Source organism: Lissotriton helveticus, chromosome 12 (assembly GCF_964261635.1).
Source record: "Lissotriton helveticus chromosome 12, aLisHel1.1, whole genome shotgun sequence".
NCBI lineage: Eukaryota > Metazoa > Chordata > Amphibia > Caudata > Salamandridae > Lissotriton > Lissotriton helveticus.
Window position 1 is genome coordinate 1,341,534 of NC_136073.1, and position 14,647 is coordinate 1,356,180.

General features: G+C 45.1%; 1 protein-coding gene across 2 annotated transcripts in view; it reads left to right on the forward strand.

Moving 5' to 3' along the window:
• ADAMTSL5 (ADAMTS like 5) overlaps positions 1-14,647 on the forward strand; it is a 287,008-nt gene that overhangs the window by 142,841 nt on the left and 129,520 nt on the right. For both annotated transcript variants that reach the window (XM_078668537.1, XM_078668538.1), the window contains one exon: positions 2,419-2,623. In XM_078668537.1, the coding sequence (XP_078524663.1) occupies positions 2,419-2,623 (205 nt within the window). The remainder of the gene's footprint in view (positions 1-2,418; positions 2,624-14,647) is intronic.

Here is a 14,647-nt window from a genome sequence, read left to right on the forward strand (position 1 = left end):
ATGCCCCGAAACCGGTCCCAGGTTGCTGGAAAAGTTTCAGCGCTCCGTCCATCATCTTGTTGTGTTGCTATGTTTAGAGGACATATCCAGACTTCACACTCCTTACCCAACACCTCCTATACAGTACAAACTACAAACAATGTTGCTCCGCCAAAATGTTGTTTAAAAAATGCTGTTTGACACAAATATTGTGAAAAGAATATTGTGCAACAGAACAGAGAAGGCATGGATATTATTTTTTAGGTACTTTATATGTATAGCTTTTGAATATACTTCTATATAATAAATTTTATTGGTTTTGTTGTGTTATTAGATTTACTTTCGTAAGTTAATATTATTCTGATGTTAAGTGTGTGTATTATTTAAGCATAGTTTTTTTTTTTTTTTTGCAAAGTTCTGATCAAAACATGATTTTTCAATTCCTAGGCGTAGTGTAATGTAACCTTAACTATATTTGTTGTAGCATTCCTGTTCAAAATATACATGTCTTTTCTCTTTTAGTTTCACTTTAACAACAATATGCTTGCTAAAAGTGCTAAAATTGAAAAAAAATTATTGAACACAACTTTAATTTTAGAGAAGGATTTTATACTTTAAACATCAAGGAATAATGTTTTACTTGGAGCGTGCTTCAGTTCCTTGCTCCTCTGACCTTGAATGTCCTCTTTCCTTATTGCTGGCAGCCTCCTCTGTCTGCAGGCAGCTCTCTTCACCAGCATAGTTTTTTTTAATTGGTAATATATTTGAGGATTTGTAAAAAAAAAAATATTTGTATATGTATTTATTGGTGGTCTGTTATGGAATAGGGAGGGACGTTTTTTAATATTAATTTTTAAATGATTATACATCTTTTGTATTTGTTTAATAATGTTATTAATTATGTATATTATTTTTAATTTTAAAATATGTAATAGATGATTTTAAATAAAACAGTAATTATGTTGTAATTGTTAATTGGTTAACAATAACACTGGCTATGCAAATGCCTTTTCATTGATTTGAATAATTGTATATCAATTGATTGTACTATGTTCTTATAATAATTACTTTTTGTATTATTTGTTAAATTGCTATGTATTATTGATTATTTGCAAATATTACCTTCATTTGTTTTTGTGTGTGTACGATTTTTGAGGCAGGAGGTTGGGAAGTGTAATATATATACTTATTTTGTAATGATTGGAATTGGTAATTATTTGTACATTATTTTCCAATAAATTCTTAATTGTTAATCTACTAATTGTGTTATTATCGTTAAACATTTTGCAACGTAAAAAGGATATTTTTATACATTTGCTAAAATATATTTTAAGTTAATATTTCTTTATAATATATATATATATTTAACTTTGGGAAGGAATAGTACATTAAAGATTTCCAATCTCCAACACTTTACCTACTATTGCTTACGCTGGAGTGTGAATACTAAATTTGGCATCTCCAAAGTTTACCACTTTACCTACTGTTCCTCTGGTTGAAGTAGAAATACTAAAACTGACCCCTCCAATGTCCAACCCTTTCCCAACTGTTGCTTATATTACAGTGGGAATAATAAATCCAACACCTCCAACGTTCAACACTTCTCCTACTATTGCTCAGGTTGGAGCAGAAACATTAAATCTGACCCCTCCCAAGTGAAATTCTCTCCCCATTGTTGCTCTTATTGGAGCGGAAATAGTAAATCTAATTCCTCCAAAGTTCAACATGTTGCCTACTTTGGAGTGAGTGTAGTTAATTTGACCCCTACAAGTCTAACACTTTTATGTGATTTTTTTTTAAAGATGTTTTGTGATTTAGTCTATTATTTTAATTTTGTTGTTTATCATTTTAAAAATAGTATAGTGTTGAATTATTGTTAATTATTAGTATGTATTTTTATTTTATTATGGTTTATTTAATGGTTTTATATATGGATTATGTTTATTATTTTTTACATTTATTTTAAAATATATATTTATGTATATTATGTTTGTAAGATATACAATTTAAATATTTTATATGTATTTTTTATGTAGTTTTTTAACAAACATATTTTTAAAAGGTAACATACTAATTAATATTACAAACTTGTGTAGTCGATAATCTGCCCTTTACGATCATAGTATGGGAAGGCAATATTTTTGTCCTCGATATTTCTATACTTTTGCCTTACACAACCAAACACCTTTTTATACCATGAACTCGGAAAGGGCAACTGGGCCACAGCAAACCAGCTTTTCAACTACCATTAGGCTCCTGGCCTTGAGATAAGATCCCTCGCATCCTGTCCCTTCCCTGCACAGGTTCTCTACGAGTAGGCTCCTGGCCTTGATATGAGATTCCTCGCGTCCTGTCTCTTCCCTGCACAGGTTCTCTACTAGCAGTTGGCTGCTGGGGTTAAGCAGGAGTTCCCTCACTCACTGTCCCTCCTCTGTGCAGCTTCTTTTCCAGGAGCAGAACCCAGGTGTGGAGTACGAGTACTGGCTGCCCCGTGACCTCTACAGCACTTTCCATGGAGGAGCGAGCGCCTTGAGGCAGCCACAGCCGCCCCAAGAGGACCTGGGCTTCTGGAACACTGTGTCTCCTGATCAGAAGAGGGCCACAACTACGTCAGGGCCCCTGCACACTCCAGAGAGATCTGCGGGTGAGTATGAAGGTGTATACTATGCAATCATTACACTTACTCCTGGCAACTCAAATCATCAATCTTACAGCAGACAACGTACATCACAATACTCACTTGCCACAATATGTGATATTATACAAACTACCTTTACATAAATCACATTCACTTCTCTGTGAAACATACTCCCTCCCTGCTTTATAGGCTACACTCACTCCCTGCAATACAAATCACACTCACGTCCTGCTAGATACATCATATTCGCACCCTGCTAGATAAATCACACTCACTCCTATATAAGTCATACGTATTCTCAGTGAGATACGTCATTCTCACTCAATGTTAGATACATCATACTCACACCTGTATAAATCATACTCACTCCCTGCTAGATACATCACACGGGAAACATCCTTTACAACGCAACTTTTACCACGCAGTGCCTTTACGACGCAACTTTTACAACGCAAACCATTACAACGCATTGCGCTGGGGGGCGCTCTAGGATAGGGAATAGGTTTAATTTACTTTCCAACACCTTCCCTACTATCCACGGGGACTGGAGTTGGAATAGAAAATTAAACTATTCACTATCCAGCGCCACAAAGCACTATGCGTTGTAAAGACATGCGTTGTAAAAACAGCGTAGTAAAGGCATGCGTGGTAAAAGCATGCGTTGTAATGTCATACACCCACATCACACTCAATCCCTGCTATATAAATCATACTCACTCCTATAGAAATCATACTCACCTCCTGCTATGTGATCATATTTACATGAGAACGTGCTCATGACGTTGTCAGTGATGCGATTTACAAGTAACAGTGATTCACTCTGTTTTCAGGAAAGCCCTGGGGAGGTCTAGCCAGATGTAATTTACAATAAAAGCAGATGTGTACTCTGTTGTTCCCAACAAGTAGGACTTCAGTTTGATTTCTGAGCAGCAGAGAGACAGCTTGGGTCCCTCATGCGCCTGGGTCTACGGTGCTGGACAGACAGGTCCCTCAGCAGCTCTGTTCTAGCTGGAAATGATCTGGCTTGAGGCAAGACAGCAGCAATGCTGCCAGACCAATGAACTTTGCATGTCTAGCCCAGATGTGAGGGTGTGAAAGGTGTTCATCAGGCTGTCCTATTTTGTTGGTCTGCCCTTCGGTGATCTGGGATGATGCAAATGAGCTGCAGGTTTAATGAGTTGCTAAATTACATTATGCTTTGGTATATTGATTGATGGGCGGTGTTGTGAATCAACAGGTCACTGAATATGTGCATGGCCTCTCTACAGCTGGAAAACACAGGTGTCCGCAGGTCTTGAAGTTGAGCATCAGTCTGGAGCCTCAAGCTGGGAGGGCTCTGGCGTTGTAGCGGGTCACGGGATATGGCTGAAGGGGTCCCTGGCACCCACTGGGCCCAGATATGGCTGAAGGGACCCCTGGCACCCACTGGGCCCAGATATGGCAGAAGGGACCCCTGGCACCCACTGGGCCCAGATATGGATGAAGGGACCCCTGGCACCCACTGGGCCCAGATATGGATGAAGGGACCCCTGCCACCCGCTGGGCCCAGATATGGATGAAGGGACCCCTGGCACCCACTGGGCCCAGATATGGATGAAGGGCCCCTGGCACCCACTGGGTCCAGATATGGATGAAGGGCCCCTGGCACCCACTGGGCCCAGATATGGATGAAGGGGCCCCTGGCACCCACTGGGCCCAGATATGGATGTTGGGACCCCTGGCACCCACTGGGCCCTGATATGAAATTTCCATACCTCACACGATCCTGGGCCATAGGGGGAATCGGTTGGCACCATGACTGCAGGGACCCCTCCTGCCCCACAGGGGCCTGTCCTACACCCCTGGAGTGGGGTGGGATTAGTTTCCTAAAATAGAGCGAGCCCAAAGGGATAGGGCGAATGAGGCCAGGGTCCAAGGGCTTGGACCATGGGGATCAGGGTACAAGGAGGGTCTCAAGGAGCACAAAGGAAGGAGAAACACCAGGTGGGTGAGGTTTCATAAGACGTCCATGGGGAGGCGCTACTGGGACCTAGGCATGGAGCGCAAAGGGCTCAAGGAGAGGTCATGGACGGCCAAGAAGGGGAAGCGTAGAGGGCAAGGAAGGAGGAGAAGAGAGATGGCAGCTACTAGCAAGTTAGGCTGGTGCCAAGGAGTGTGCGGGTAAGCAGGATATGCAAGGTTAGGGGGAGCGCAGACCCTGCACAGGTGACGGGCAAAGACCGGGCGCTGTGGCCAGAGATCAAAAAGAGGGCTTCAGTGTGGACAAGGAAGGGTATTTGGGAGCCTGGCACATCTGTGTATAGTACTGTGTCCAGGAGTGCCATGCATGGAATAATGCCCGGGTGCTGCCTGGCAGGCCCACACATGGAGAAGAGACCCAGCCGAGCCATGCATGGAGACCTGCCCTGGTCCACTGTGTATGAGAGGCACTGATCACACCTCGCGGAAGCCTGCGCTGATCTGGTCCAGCATTGAATGGCGCCCTGGCCCGAATACGAAAAACATCCCTGTGTATTGTGCTAGCCTGAACTCCTGTACGGGGGATACCCTGTCAGCGCCAGACACGGTGAGATGCCCCGGCCATTCTGGCACGCCCTGGTGATGATGCCTTACCCTTAGTAGTCCCCTGCCAGGGCTGTACATAGTAAAGTGTGGAGACAGCCCCTGGCCATGCCTTGCACAGAGTGGTAACCTAGTATTGGCGTGCAAAGAGAGGTGCCCTGGCTGTGCTGCGTATGAGGGCATGCAATACACACTTTGCTGTGAATATTACCCAGTCAGCCGTGTATGGTGAGGTAACCAGGTTGGTGAGGAGTACCTAGACAGATCCGTACAGGTGAGGGGTACCTAGGCAGTACCGTGCAGGTGAGAGGTAAATTGGCAGACTTGTGCAGGTGAGGGGTACCTTGGCAGACTTGTGCCGGTGAGAGGTACCTTCGCAGACTTGTGCAGGTGAGGGGTACCTACCTTGGCAGACTAGTGCAGGTGAATGGTACCTAGGAGGAGACGTTGAGGTGAGGGGTACCTTGGCAAGTGGCATGCACGTGAGTGGTACCAGGCAGAACCATGCAGTGAGTGGTATGCAACCAGACTTGTGCAGGTGAGGGGTACCAAGGCAGAGCTGTGCAGGTGAGAGTGACTTGGTAGAACCATGCAGGTGAGGGATACCTAGGCAGTCATGCAGTTGAGAGGTATCTAGGCAGAGCTGTGAAGGCGAGGCATCCTGGCTATGCTGAGAATCAGGGAACACCCAGGCAATGTCTAACACAGAGAGGTATCTTTGCAGAGCAGTGCAAGGGAGGAGTACCTTGGCAAACCCATGCAGGTGATGGCTACCTAACCAGATCTGTGCAGGTGAGAGGTACGTCAGAGCAGTGTAGGTGAGAGGAACCTATACAGAGCTGTGCAAGTGAGGGGTATCTTTGCAGAGCCGTGCAGATGTGAGGGACCTTGGCAAAGCCGTAAAGGTTAGGGGCACCTAGGCAGAGTCGTGACAGTGAGGGGTACAAAGGCAGAGCTGAGCAGGTGAAGGTACCTTGGCAGAGCAGTGCAGATCCGTGAGACCTTGGCAAAGCAGTGCAGGTAAGTGGCACCCAGGTAGGGCTGTTCAGGTGAGGGGTACCTAGGCAAAGCAGTTCAGGTAAGTGGTACCCAGGTAGAGCTGTTCAGGTGAAGGGTACCCAGGTAGAGCTGTTCAGGTGAGGGGTACCTAGGTAAAGCCGTGCAGGTGAGGGGTACCCAGGTAGAGCTGTTCAGGTGAGGGGTACCCAGGTAGAGCTGTGCAGGTGAGGGGTACCCAGGTAGAGCTGTTCAGGTGAGGGGTACCTAGGCAATGTCATGCAGGTGAGGGGTACCCAGGTAGAGCTGTTCAGGTGAAGGGTACCCAGGTAGAGCTGTTCAGGTGAAGGGTACCCAGGTAGAGCTGTTCAGGTGAAGGGTACCCAGGTAGAGCTGTTCAGGTGAGGGGTACCCAGGTAGAGCTGTTCAGGTGAAGGGTACCCAGGTAGAGCTGTTCAGGTGAGGGGTACCCAGGTAGAGCTGTTCAGGTGAAGGGTACCCAGGTAGGGCTGTTCAGGTGAGGGGTACCCAGGTAGAGCTGTTCAGGTGAAGGGTACCCAGGTAGGGCTGTTCAGGTGAGGGGTACCCAGGTAGAGCTGTTTAGGTGAGGGTACCTAGGCAAAGCCGTGCAGGTGAGGGGTACCTAGGCAAAGCCGTGCAGGTGAGGGGTACCTAGGCAAATCCGTGCAGGTGAGGTATCCTGGCCGTGCTGGGCACACAAACATGTCTCGACCACACATCCCTCTCCTACCACCTGCGTGAGGTGACCCTCTGTTCCTTTGCAGGAGGCTGCGGCGAATGCACCAAAGCCCGGGACAAATCCCAGCAGATCCAGAGCTACTGCCAGAGCGACTTCGGTAAGACCTGGCCTCCTCTCCTGCCTCTCGGGGCTTCTGTCACATTCCTAGTCCCACCCTTTTGGTCTTGTTCCACGCCCCCAGTGGCGGCTCCTCCGCTAGTGTAGGAACGTCACCCCACCGCTATTCAGCAGTATAAAAAAGGAAAAATAAAATGATAATAACACGATGTTATCATTTTATTTTTCCCTGTTGAGGCAGTTATGCGGGGCGGGGCTGGGCTACTCTGCTCTCTCAGCAGCAGGAGGCGTGGTGGGCACTCTGTAAGTGCGCATGACAGTTTGGCTGGCCATCTTGGGGCGGCCAAACAGTCATAAGCACTCAGCATGTTCCGCTCCCGGCTGCATTGCACAGTCTGGGTGGAGAGCATGCGCAGGCTCCCTGTCCCTGTCTGAGCACCAAACTACAGCGCTCAGACCAACCACAACTCTGCTGACAGCAGCGTCGTAATTGGCTTAGGAGAGCCTGTGTGCCTCCTGCGTTAGTTCCCTCCGGACTTGTCAGGAAGAGATGTGGAAAGACGACAGAGTAGTGGTGCGGTGAAGAGGTAAGTGTATTTTTTTTTCTTCACCCCGCCTCACCACCCCGATATGTGCCAGCCGCCACTTTCCTTTGTTGTTTCTTTCATCTGTTTTTCTTTTCTTCCCCCCTTTTATTCTGCGTTATCCTCTTTTCATATTTATCTTTCTTCAGGACCTCCCCTCTCTCATGTAATGCTTATGTCGCCTTCTTTCCCTCTATTCTTCTGCCTTATTTCTTTCTCTCTTTTGCTCTCTCTATATTTCGTTATCTCCCTCCCTCTAATTCTCTCTTGCTGTCTCCCTCTCGCTTTCTTTTATTCCTCTGCAGTGTCTAGACCATAGTTCTTCAATCTGTGGGGCGCGCCCCCCTGGGGGGGGTGCGACACCGTCTCAGGGGGGGCTCGCACTCCTCCCTAAAATCTCACCTTTGTCCTCTACTGATGCAAAGTGGAGCTGCAGGGGCCCTAAGAAGGGTTGAAAACCATCAACGCCTCATTAAGAAGAAAAAGGTCTTTTAAAGACCTGTGAAATACTCAGGTGCGGCTGTGTGCACGCCTGGGAAGCTGTCTCAACCAGACTGCCACACACAGGGTTTGGGGGGGGGGGGCTATCATGGTTAATTCCGACAGCTGAAATGCTTTAGCTGCACTGGGAGGCAAGGAGCCCCCTTTGCTAAAACTGAAAGCGACGATTTCATAGCAGAGGAGACTCCTTGCCTCACACTGCAGATGAAATGAATGTCTGTTACGTGCTTTCAGTTTTAGCAGGGAAGCTTCCTGCCTCCCACTGCAGCTGAAGCATTTCAGCTCTCGGAATGTAACCCCGCCCAGGGAGGGACAGCTCTTCCCAGAAAGGCACAATGTTGCTTTTTAAATTAAACCAGCAGGAGCACAATGATCACAGGGCTAAAAGAGTCTTAAATTGCAAAAAGACAAATCCCAGTCAGGTGTTTAAACAGCCTGCATATTGCTTCTCTTGACACTAAATATGAGTTATAAAGAAGTATGTATTCATTTACGATGTGACTTTTCTGTCTTTATTCCTTTTTATTATCAGTCATATCATTCAAGCACCCCTAAAACACAATTTAAAGTGCTTTCTATTTATATTTGCTGTTCAGAGTATGCACAGAGAAGTGCTGAAAATAGAGCTTTAGGTGACTGCTTATTTTTGTACCACCTGGATGAAATAGTATTAAGAAAATGTAGAAATTCACTTTAACTTGAGCCCTAAGATTTCTATAGCTCGCGCCCCCGCCTTGCAGTTTTCTCATCAATATCTCACTGCAAACGTTGCCGTGATAGTCTCAATTATGTCATATAAGATGTCTTGAGTGATGTAATATGTGGGGTAATTAGCAGCGGTAAACATCATGTACAACACATGTAATACAACGCATGCCAACACAACACGGTCATTACAATGACCGTGCTGTTACATCGCATACCATTACAACGACTTACTGTAGGGGGCAGAAGGTGTTGGATTTTAAATCCAACACCTTCCCTACTGTTGCACAGACTGGAGTTGGAATAGTAAACTATACGATTCCAAACGCCAGCGCCCCCCTACAGCAAATTGTTGTCATGAATTGCGCTGTAATGATATGCGTAGTAACAACGAGGTCTTTGAAATGACCACATTGTAATGGCATGCGTTGTGAACGCATGCATTCTAACGTGTCCTATTCATTAGTAGCACATGGCGAGGGCCAGTTATAGTTACCTTAGGGCGGGAGTTATAGTTACTTGAGAGAACTAGAACTGCTGAATTTCTATGGTTTTGTGTGTTTGAAATCTGAACCAACTATATCCTCCCTGTAACCTGGGTGTGCGAGTGGTTTTGTCAGTGTATAAGTGAGTGTATGAGTGAGTGGAGGGTGTGTCAGTGCATATGTGAGTGGCTTTGAGGGTTTGTGAGTGGGTGTGTAAATGGCTGTATGGGTGTGTATGTGGGTGTGTGAGAGGATGCATTTTTCCGTTTTAAGTGGGATCAGGATCTGTTGAACTGTGGCAGATTGACATCGTGGGTCATGTTGAGTGCCGCGGATCCTCACACGCCCCCACAAAAAAATGTTTTGGGCAATTTCTTGCCAAGGAGGGGTCACTCACAGACCTCTCCCTCAGTCCCGTTCCATGGGGTCAGGCTACCTCTATCCCGACCCCTTATATCCCAGTTATACTATATTTCCCCCCCCCTCCTCCAAGGAACCATGTCCCGTTGTCAAAATGGCGGCAGCAACTTTTCTCTCAGGTTGCAGGAAGCCAGTCACGGCATTGCTGTTCGACCGTGGATCTGTGTCTCTAGATATACATAAATGTTTTTACTTTAATAACTCCAAACCTACTGAACAGATTTACACCAAATTACGGAACACATTATTCTGGACCCAGATCCAGCTTTCTGCCACATTTAGTGCAATTCTGTTCAGGGGTTCGAGCTGTGGTTGTGTCTAAAATCCTTATGGTAATAAGCATCGGGACCCCCATGCACTGATAATTACTCCACATATTACATCACTCATGACATCTTCTATGACATCACTGCAATATTTGCAGTAAAATTATAGATAAGAAAACTGTGCATGGCAGGGACGCGAGTTATAGTTACCTTAGGACACGAGTTATAGTTACTTGAGATAACTAGAACTGCTGAATTCCTATGCTTTTGTGTGAGCATAATCTGAAAATCTAAATAAATAGTCCCTGTTATCTTAGATTTTTTTAGTGAATTTCTAAGGCTTTTTTAAAATTCTGTTTCATAATTATGTCCCTGTACATTTGTTTTTTCAATATATATTTATATATATGTATATGTGTGTGTGTACATATATTTATATATCAGTGTCCTGGTCTCCCTTTCTCATTGGCTCTCTCTTTGCAGTCTTCCGTGCCCGGATTGTAAAGAAAAGGCTCATTGGACACGAGACGCGCTACGATGTACGAGTGAAGCAGTCTTATAAAAACCGCTACCACATAGTACATCGTGAGCACATCTGGGTGCCCGATCCATGCGACTGTCCCCGCCTGATGGAACGGAGGGACTACCTGCTGATGGCACGACGCCACCTAAACCCTGAGCGCATCGTGCTGGACAGACACAGCTATACCACCCTGTGGACAGCCCAAGAGGTCCTTAAACTAGAGGAGCTACAAAGACACTGTACCTCAGAAGGCACAGATGCAGCCTGATGGACATGCACAGCCAGGCACTTTAACACCTTACAGCTCCCTGTAAAGACATGAACCAGCACTCCATTAATCACTATTAACATATAATAATCTCATCCGTGCAGGCATGATGAGCAGAGTATCGAGCCTTCTGTCATTGGATGTGTGGAGGCCTGTAGGGGACAAGAGCCGAGCGCAGAGACTTTGCCTGGTGTGTGGGGCAGGATGGGCTGGAAGCTAAATGCAGTTCTTGAAGATGGCTCCCAGGGATGGCCTGTGGGTCCTGGGGCAGTCAGTGGTTACTGGACTGGGTACCTGCAAGTGCCTATTGGTTACAACTGATTCTGAAGGGCTCTGGGGGCTACCGCGCTGCTCTCTGGGTGTCAAGAATACATACTTAGGTCTTCATTCTCCCAAGGGTAGCGCAGCCAAGCAGTCAAGGCTTACTCCAGGGGTGATGGAGGCTTAAAACTCGGGTACTGCACAGCACAAGTAATCAAACTCAGCGAGAGTCACTGCCCGATCAGAGCCATAGCTTTAAAAAATGAAACATTATAATTAGAACAAAAATAAATGCAGAACGGACTAGAACATTCTGAGGCCGAGGCTCAGCCAAATAGTGTTCTAGCACCTACGTGGTTAGGCGCTATAATTAAAACAAGCATTGGCATAGCCAATAGGTCTCGCCTTTGGGATCTTATAAGTGTTTAGACATGCAACAGTTGATGTTGTTGCACCAAGGATATTGTGCTGCATAAGTAAATACTGAGAAGGTCCCAAAAGCGAGACCTATAGGCTATGCCAATGCTTGTTTTCATTTCTCTATTGTCCTACCCCAATATGAAATCCATGTCTTTTTTTTTGGCACCTACTGTCATACGTGAACTGCTGAGCTCCGAAAGAATTCCAAATAATGATGTATAGACATGCAAAATCGGACCCATTTATTCTCTCTGTATCTATTTTTGAAAATAATAAAGTAAAAAAAAAAAGAAAGAAATAGGGGTCAAACAAAGAATATAGTTGCCTTTCTAGTGAGTGTTCTGCAGGTCTAATGCTCTCCACTAATCCCACCTGCTTCCGCCCTGTTGCCCCTCCCCAAAAAGTTAAAGAAGTTTCTCAACATAGTTAAAACATAATAAAAATTAATATGTAAAGTCGATGTTTTTACTAACAATTTCAATGTATAGAACCTTCTTCGCTCATGGAATCAGTTTCCAAAAACTATTTACAAGCCATATAGTATAAGGAAATAAAACCTGAAAAGAGTTACATATCAGGCCGGTCTCCTGTCTCAGTGGAAAAACTTTCATGAGTCCTAGTGTGGGTGATTTCATGTAGATAAAAACTGTTTAATGTACATGTGTGCAGCTGTAATCGGAAGGGAGTCTGTTATACTAGCCAGCGTGAACTTCTGAGCTGATTGTAGATGCAAGCACATGACAGATGAGAGGGAAGTCTGAAGATCCGTGGTTTTTCTTTTTCAGTCGAATGTGCAGTGATTTTAAAATGGCACAAAAAAAATTTTATGTTGTTGTAAAGTTTTCTTTATGCAGCTGTCATGGCAAATTCACAGTTAGTGCAAGCATCGTGAGGGTTTGTGGATGCATTTCTGAACGTTAGAACTGCTGACTTGAGACCTGGGGACCAGTGTTCGAGCCTCGGCATCGGCTCAACATTTATTAATTATTTGCAAATTACGGTTTTGTATTTACAAATAAATAAACAGGGATCTCGCTGCCACCGGGAGAAAAGAAAGACAAAACAAGCATCGCGCGGCACCCCACTATCCTAATGCTGGTGGTGGAACGCCGGGATTGCTTCAAAAGTAAGGAAAAAGAAAATGTGCATTTTTTCTTTCTTTACTTTTGAAGTAATCCCGGCACTCGTGCTTTAGCTTCAGATGGTTCAAGCTAAAGCATGGGTACTGCATCTGAAACCAAAGTAAACAAATAAGAGTAAAAATAACGGCCAGACGTTTTTTTCCTTTTATTTATTTACGTTTGTTGTAATGGCGGCACCCGAGCGGGTGCCCCATTGTAACAAAAGTAAGTAAACAGGGAAGAAAAATATTTAATCAGTTGTCCCATTTCCAATTTGCTATCCCTAGATGGAGAGGCGGTGGTTTAGCGGTTAGAGCTGCCGACTTGAGACCTGGGGACCAGTGTTCGAGCCTCGGCATGGCTCAACATTTGTTAAGTGTAAGCAAATTACGATCTTGCAATAATAAATAAACACAGGCATCTCGCCGCCCCGGGAGAAAAGAAAGTCACACACCTACCAACAATGTCTGATAAACATTGTTAACATGCGCCTCCCAAAAACATCCACATATCCAATAAACAAATCTTGAAGTCATAACAAAAGACATTTATATTCATGTGGAAACATACGTCCGCAAACGTCTGTCAATATAATGAGTTTGCCTGTTTCAAGTCGTTCAATATAATGAGCTTGCCTCAAGCGTATGTGCCTGGAAAACCAGAAACTGAAACGCTTCAAGTATGACAATATCACATGCTAGCCTTGAAGTAAAAAAAAGCAAGGCCGGAGAAAAGACAGATGGTGGCTGCGCGCGTGCATGAACGCAAGCTTGAGGCCAGCAAAAGCCTCTGGTAGCACTTTGAAAACCCCCTTACTAAAAGTCGAGCAAGCAGCGCTTGCGCAGCTCTAGGCTCGACCTAAAAAACAAGGGAACCTAATAGCCAGTGTTATGCCATTTGGTACAGAGTGAGTTCTCAGCTGTCCTCGAATTACTACGGCTCTCAGTTCTTTTACAACGTGTTTGTCTATACAATCCCCTGTCATGGAGTAAAGGTGTCTGAACAACAGAAGCAGTGTTTCAGATATGGTATTCTCAGTAGTTCTAGATTAGAAGCAAAGGGGGAAGCTGGGTGGTTAAAAGTCCAGGTGGCTAAGAAGATGCCCATAATTATCACACAGTACAAAATAGATTTAACACCCCAAAAAGGGACCTATGATTCCCAGGCACATAAAGGATTATGCTACCTACCTTGTACCCTGCGCACAGGCATCTCCTCCATTGTTTAAATTGTTTTCCCAAAGACGGGTGAGAATGGCGTAAAAGAAAGTGTCAGTGAAGAGATGTCTATTGAAATGCAAAGGTAAAGGAACTGCAATGGGCACAGGTGTCCGGGGGAGGGTGGGTATAGCACTACATACCAAGAATGGATGCTCACAGGGTAAGTAAAATAATCCGTTTGAGGCATGTGTGCTGAAGATACACATGCTTTGCATAGACTGTAAAGCAGTGCCCTCCAAAGCGGTGGCTAACCTGTGGGTGCCGCAGTTGATTGAAAGAGTGTACGTAGCACTGCCTGTCCTACATTAGCTTGTTAGCGCGCTAGGACTTCCACACAATAATGCTTAGTGAAAGTGTGTGGTGTGGACCAGGTAGCTGCTTTGCATATTATCAGCTATTGGGAGACAGCTCAGGAAAGCCATAGACCTGTTATCTTGGAAACAGAGGGTGCTTTAGGGAGGGTAGGTAAACACCGATTGGCTTTAAAATAACATGTCTGAATGCATTTAACTATCCACCTTGCAATGCATTACTTAGATATGGGCTTTCCTTTATGAGGGGGTGAAACCTCAACACAGAGTTGTTCTGTCAGTGTAATACATAAGGGCTCAATTAAAATATAATGTATGTAGAGCCATTTCCGCATCTGAGCCTGGTTGAGGTACACAGGCAACTTAACAAACAAGTTACTTAACTTTGGTAATGTATTACTTAGAGAGACACTCTAGCCGCAGATTCCTTAACTTTTGAATTGACCCCACGCGTCAAACTGGATCCAGAATTTTTTTTAGCAGTCTCTCTGCACGCTGCAGGACGTCACCTTACAACTCCGTGATGACGTTGACTCCGATTGTGACGTCAGTGGAGTCATATAAGTCCCC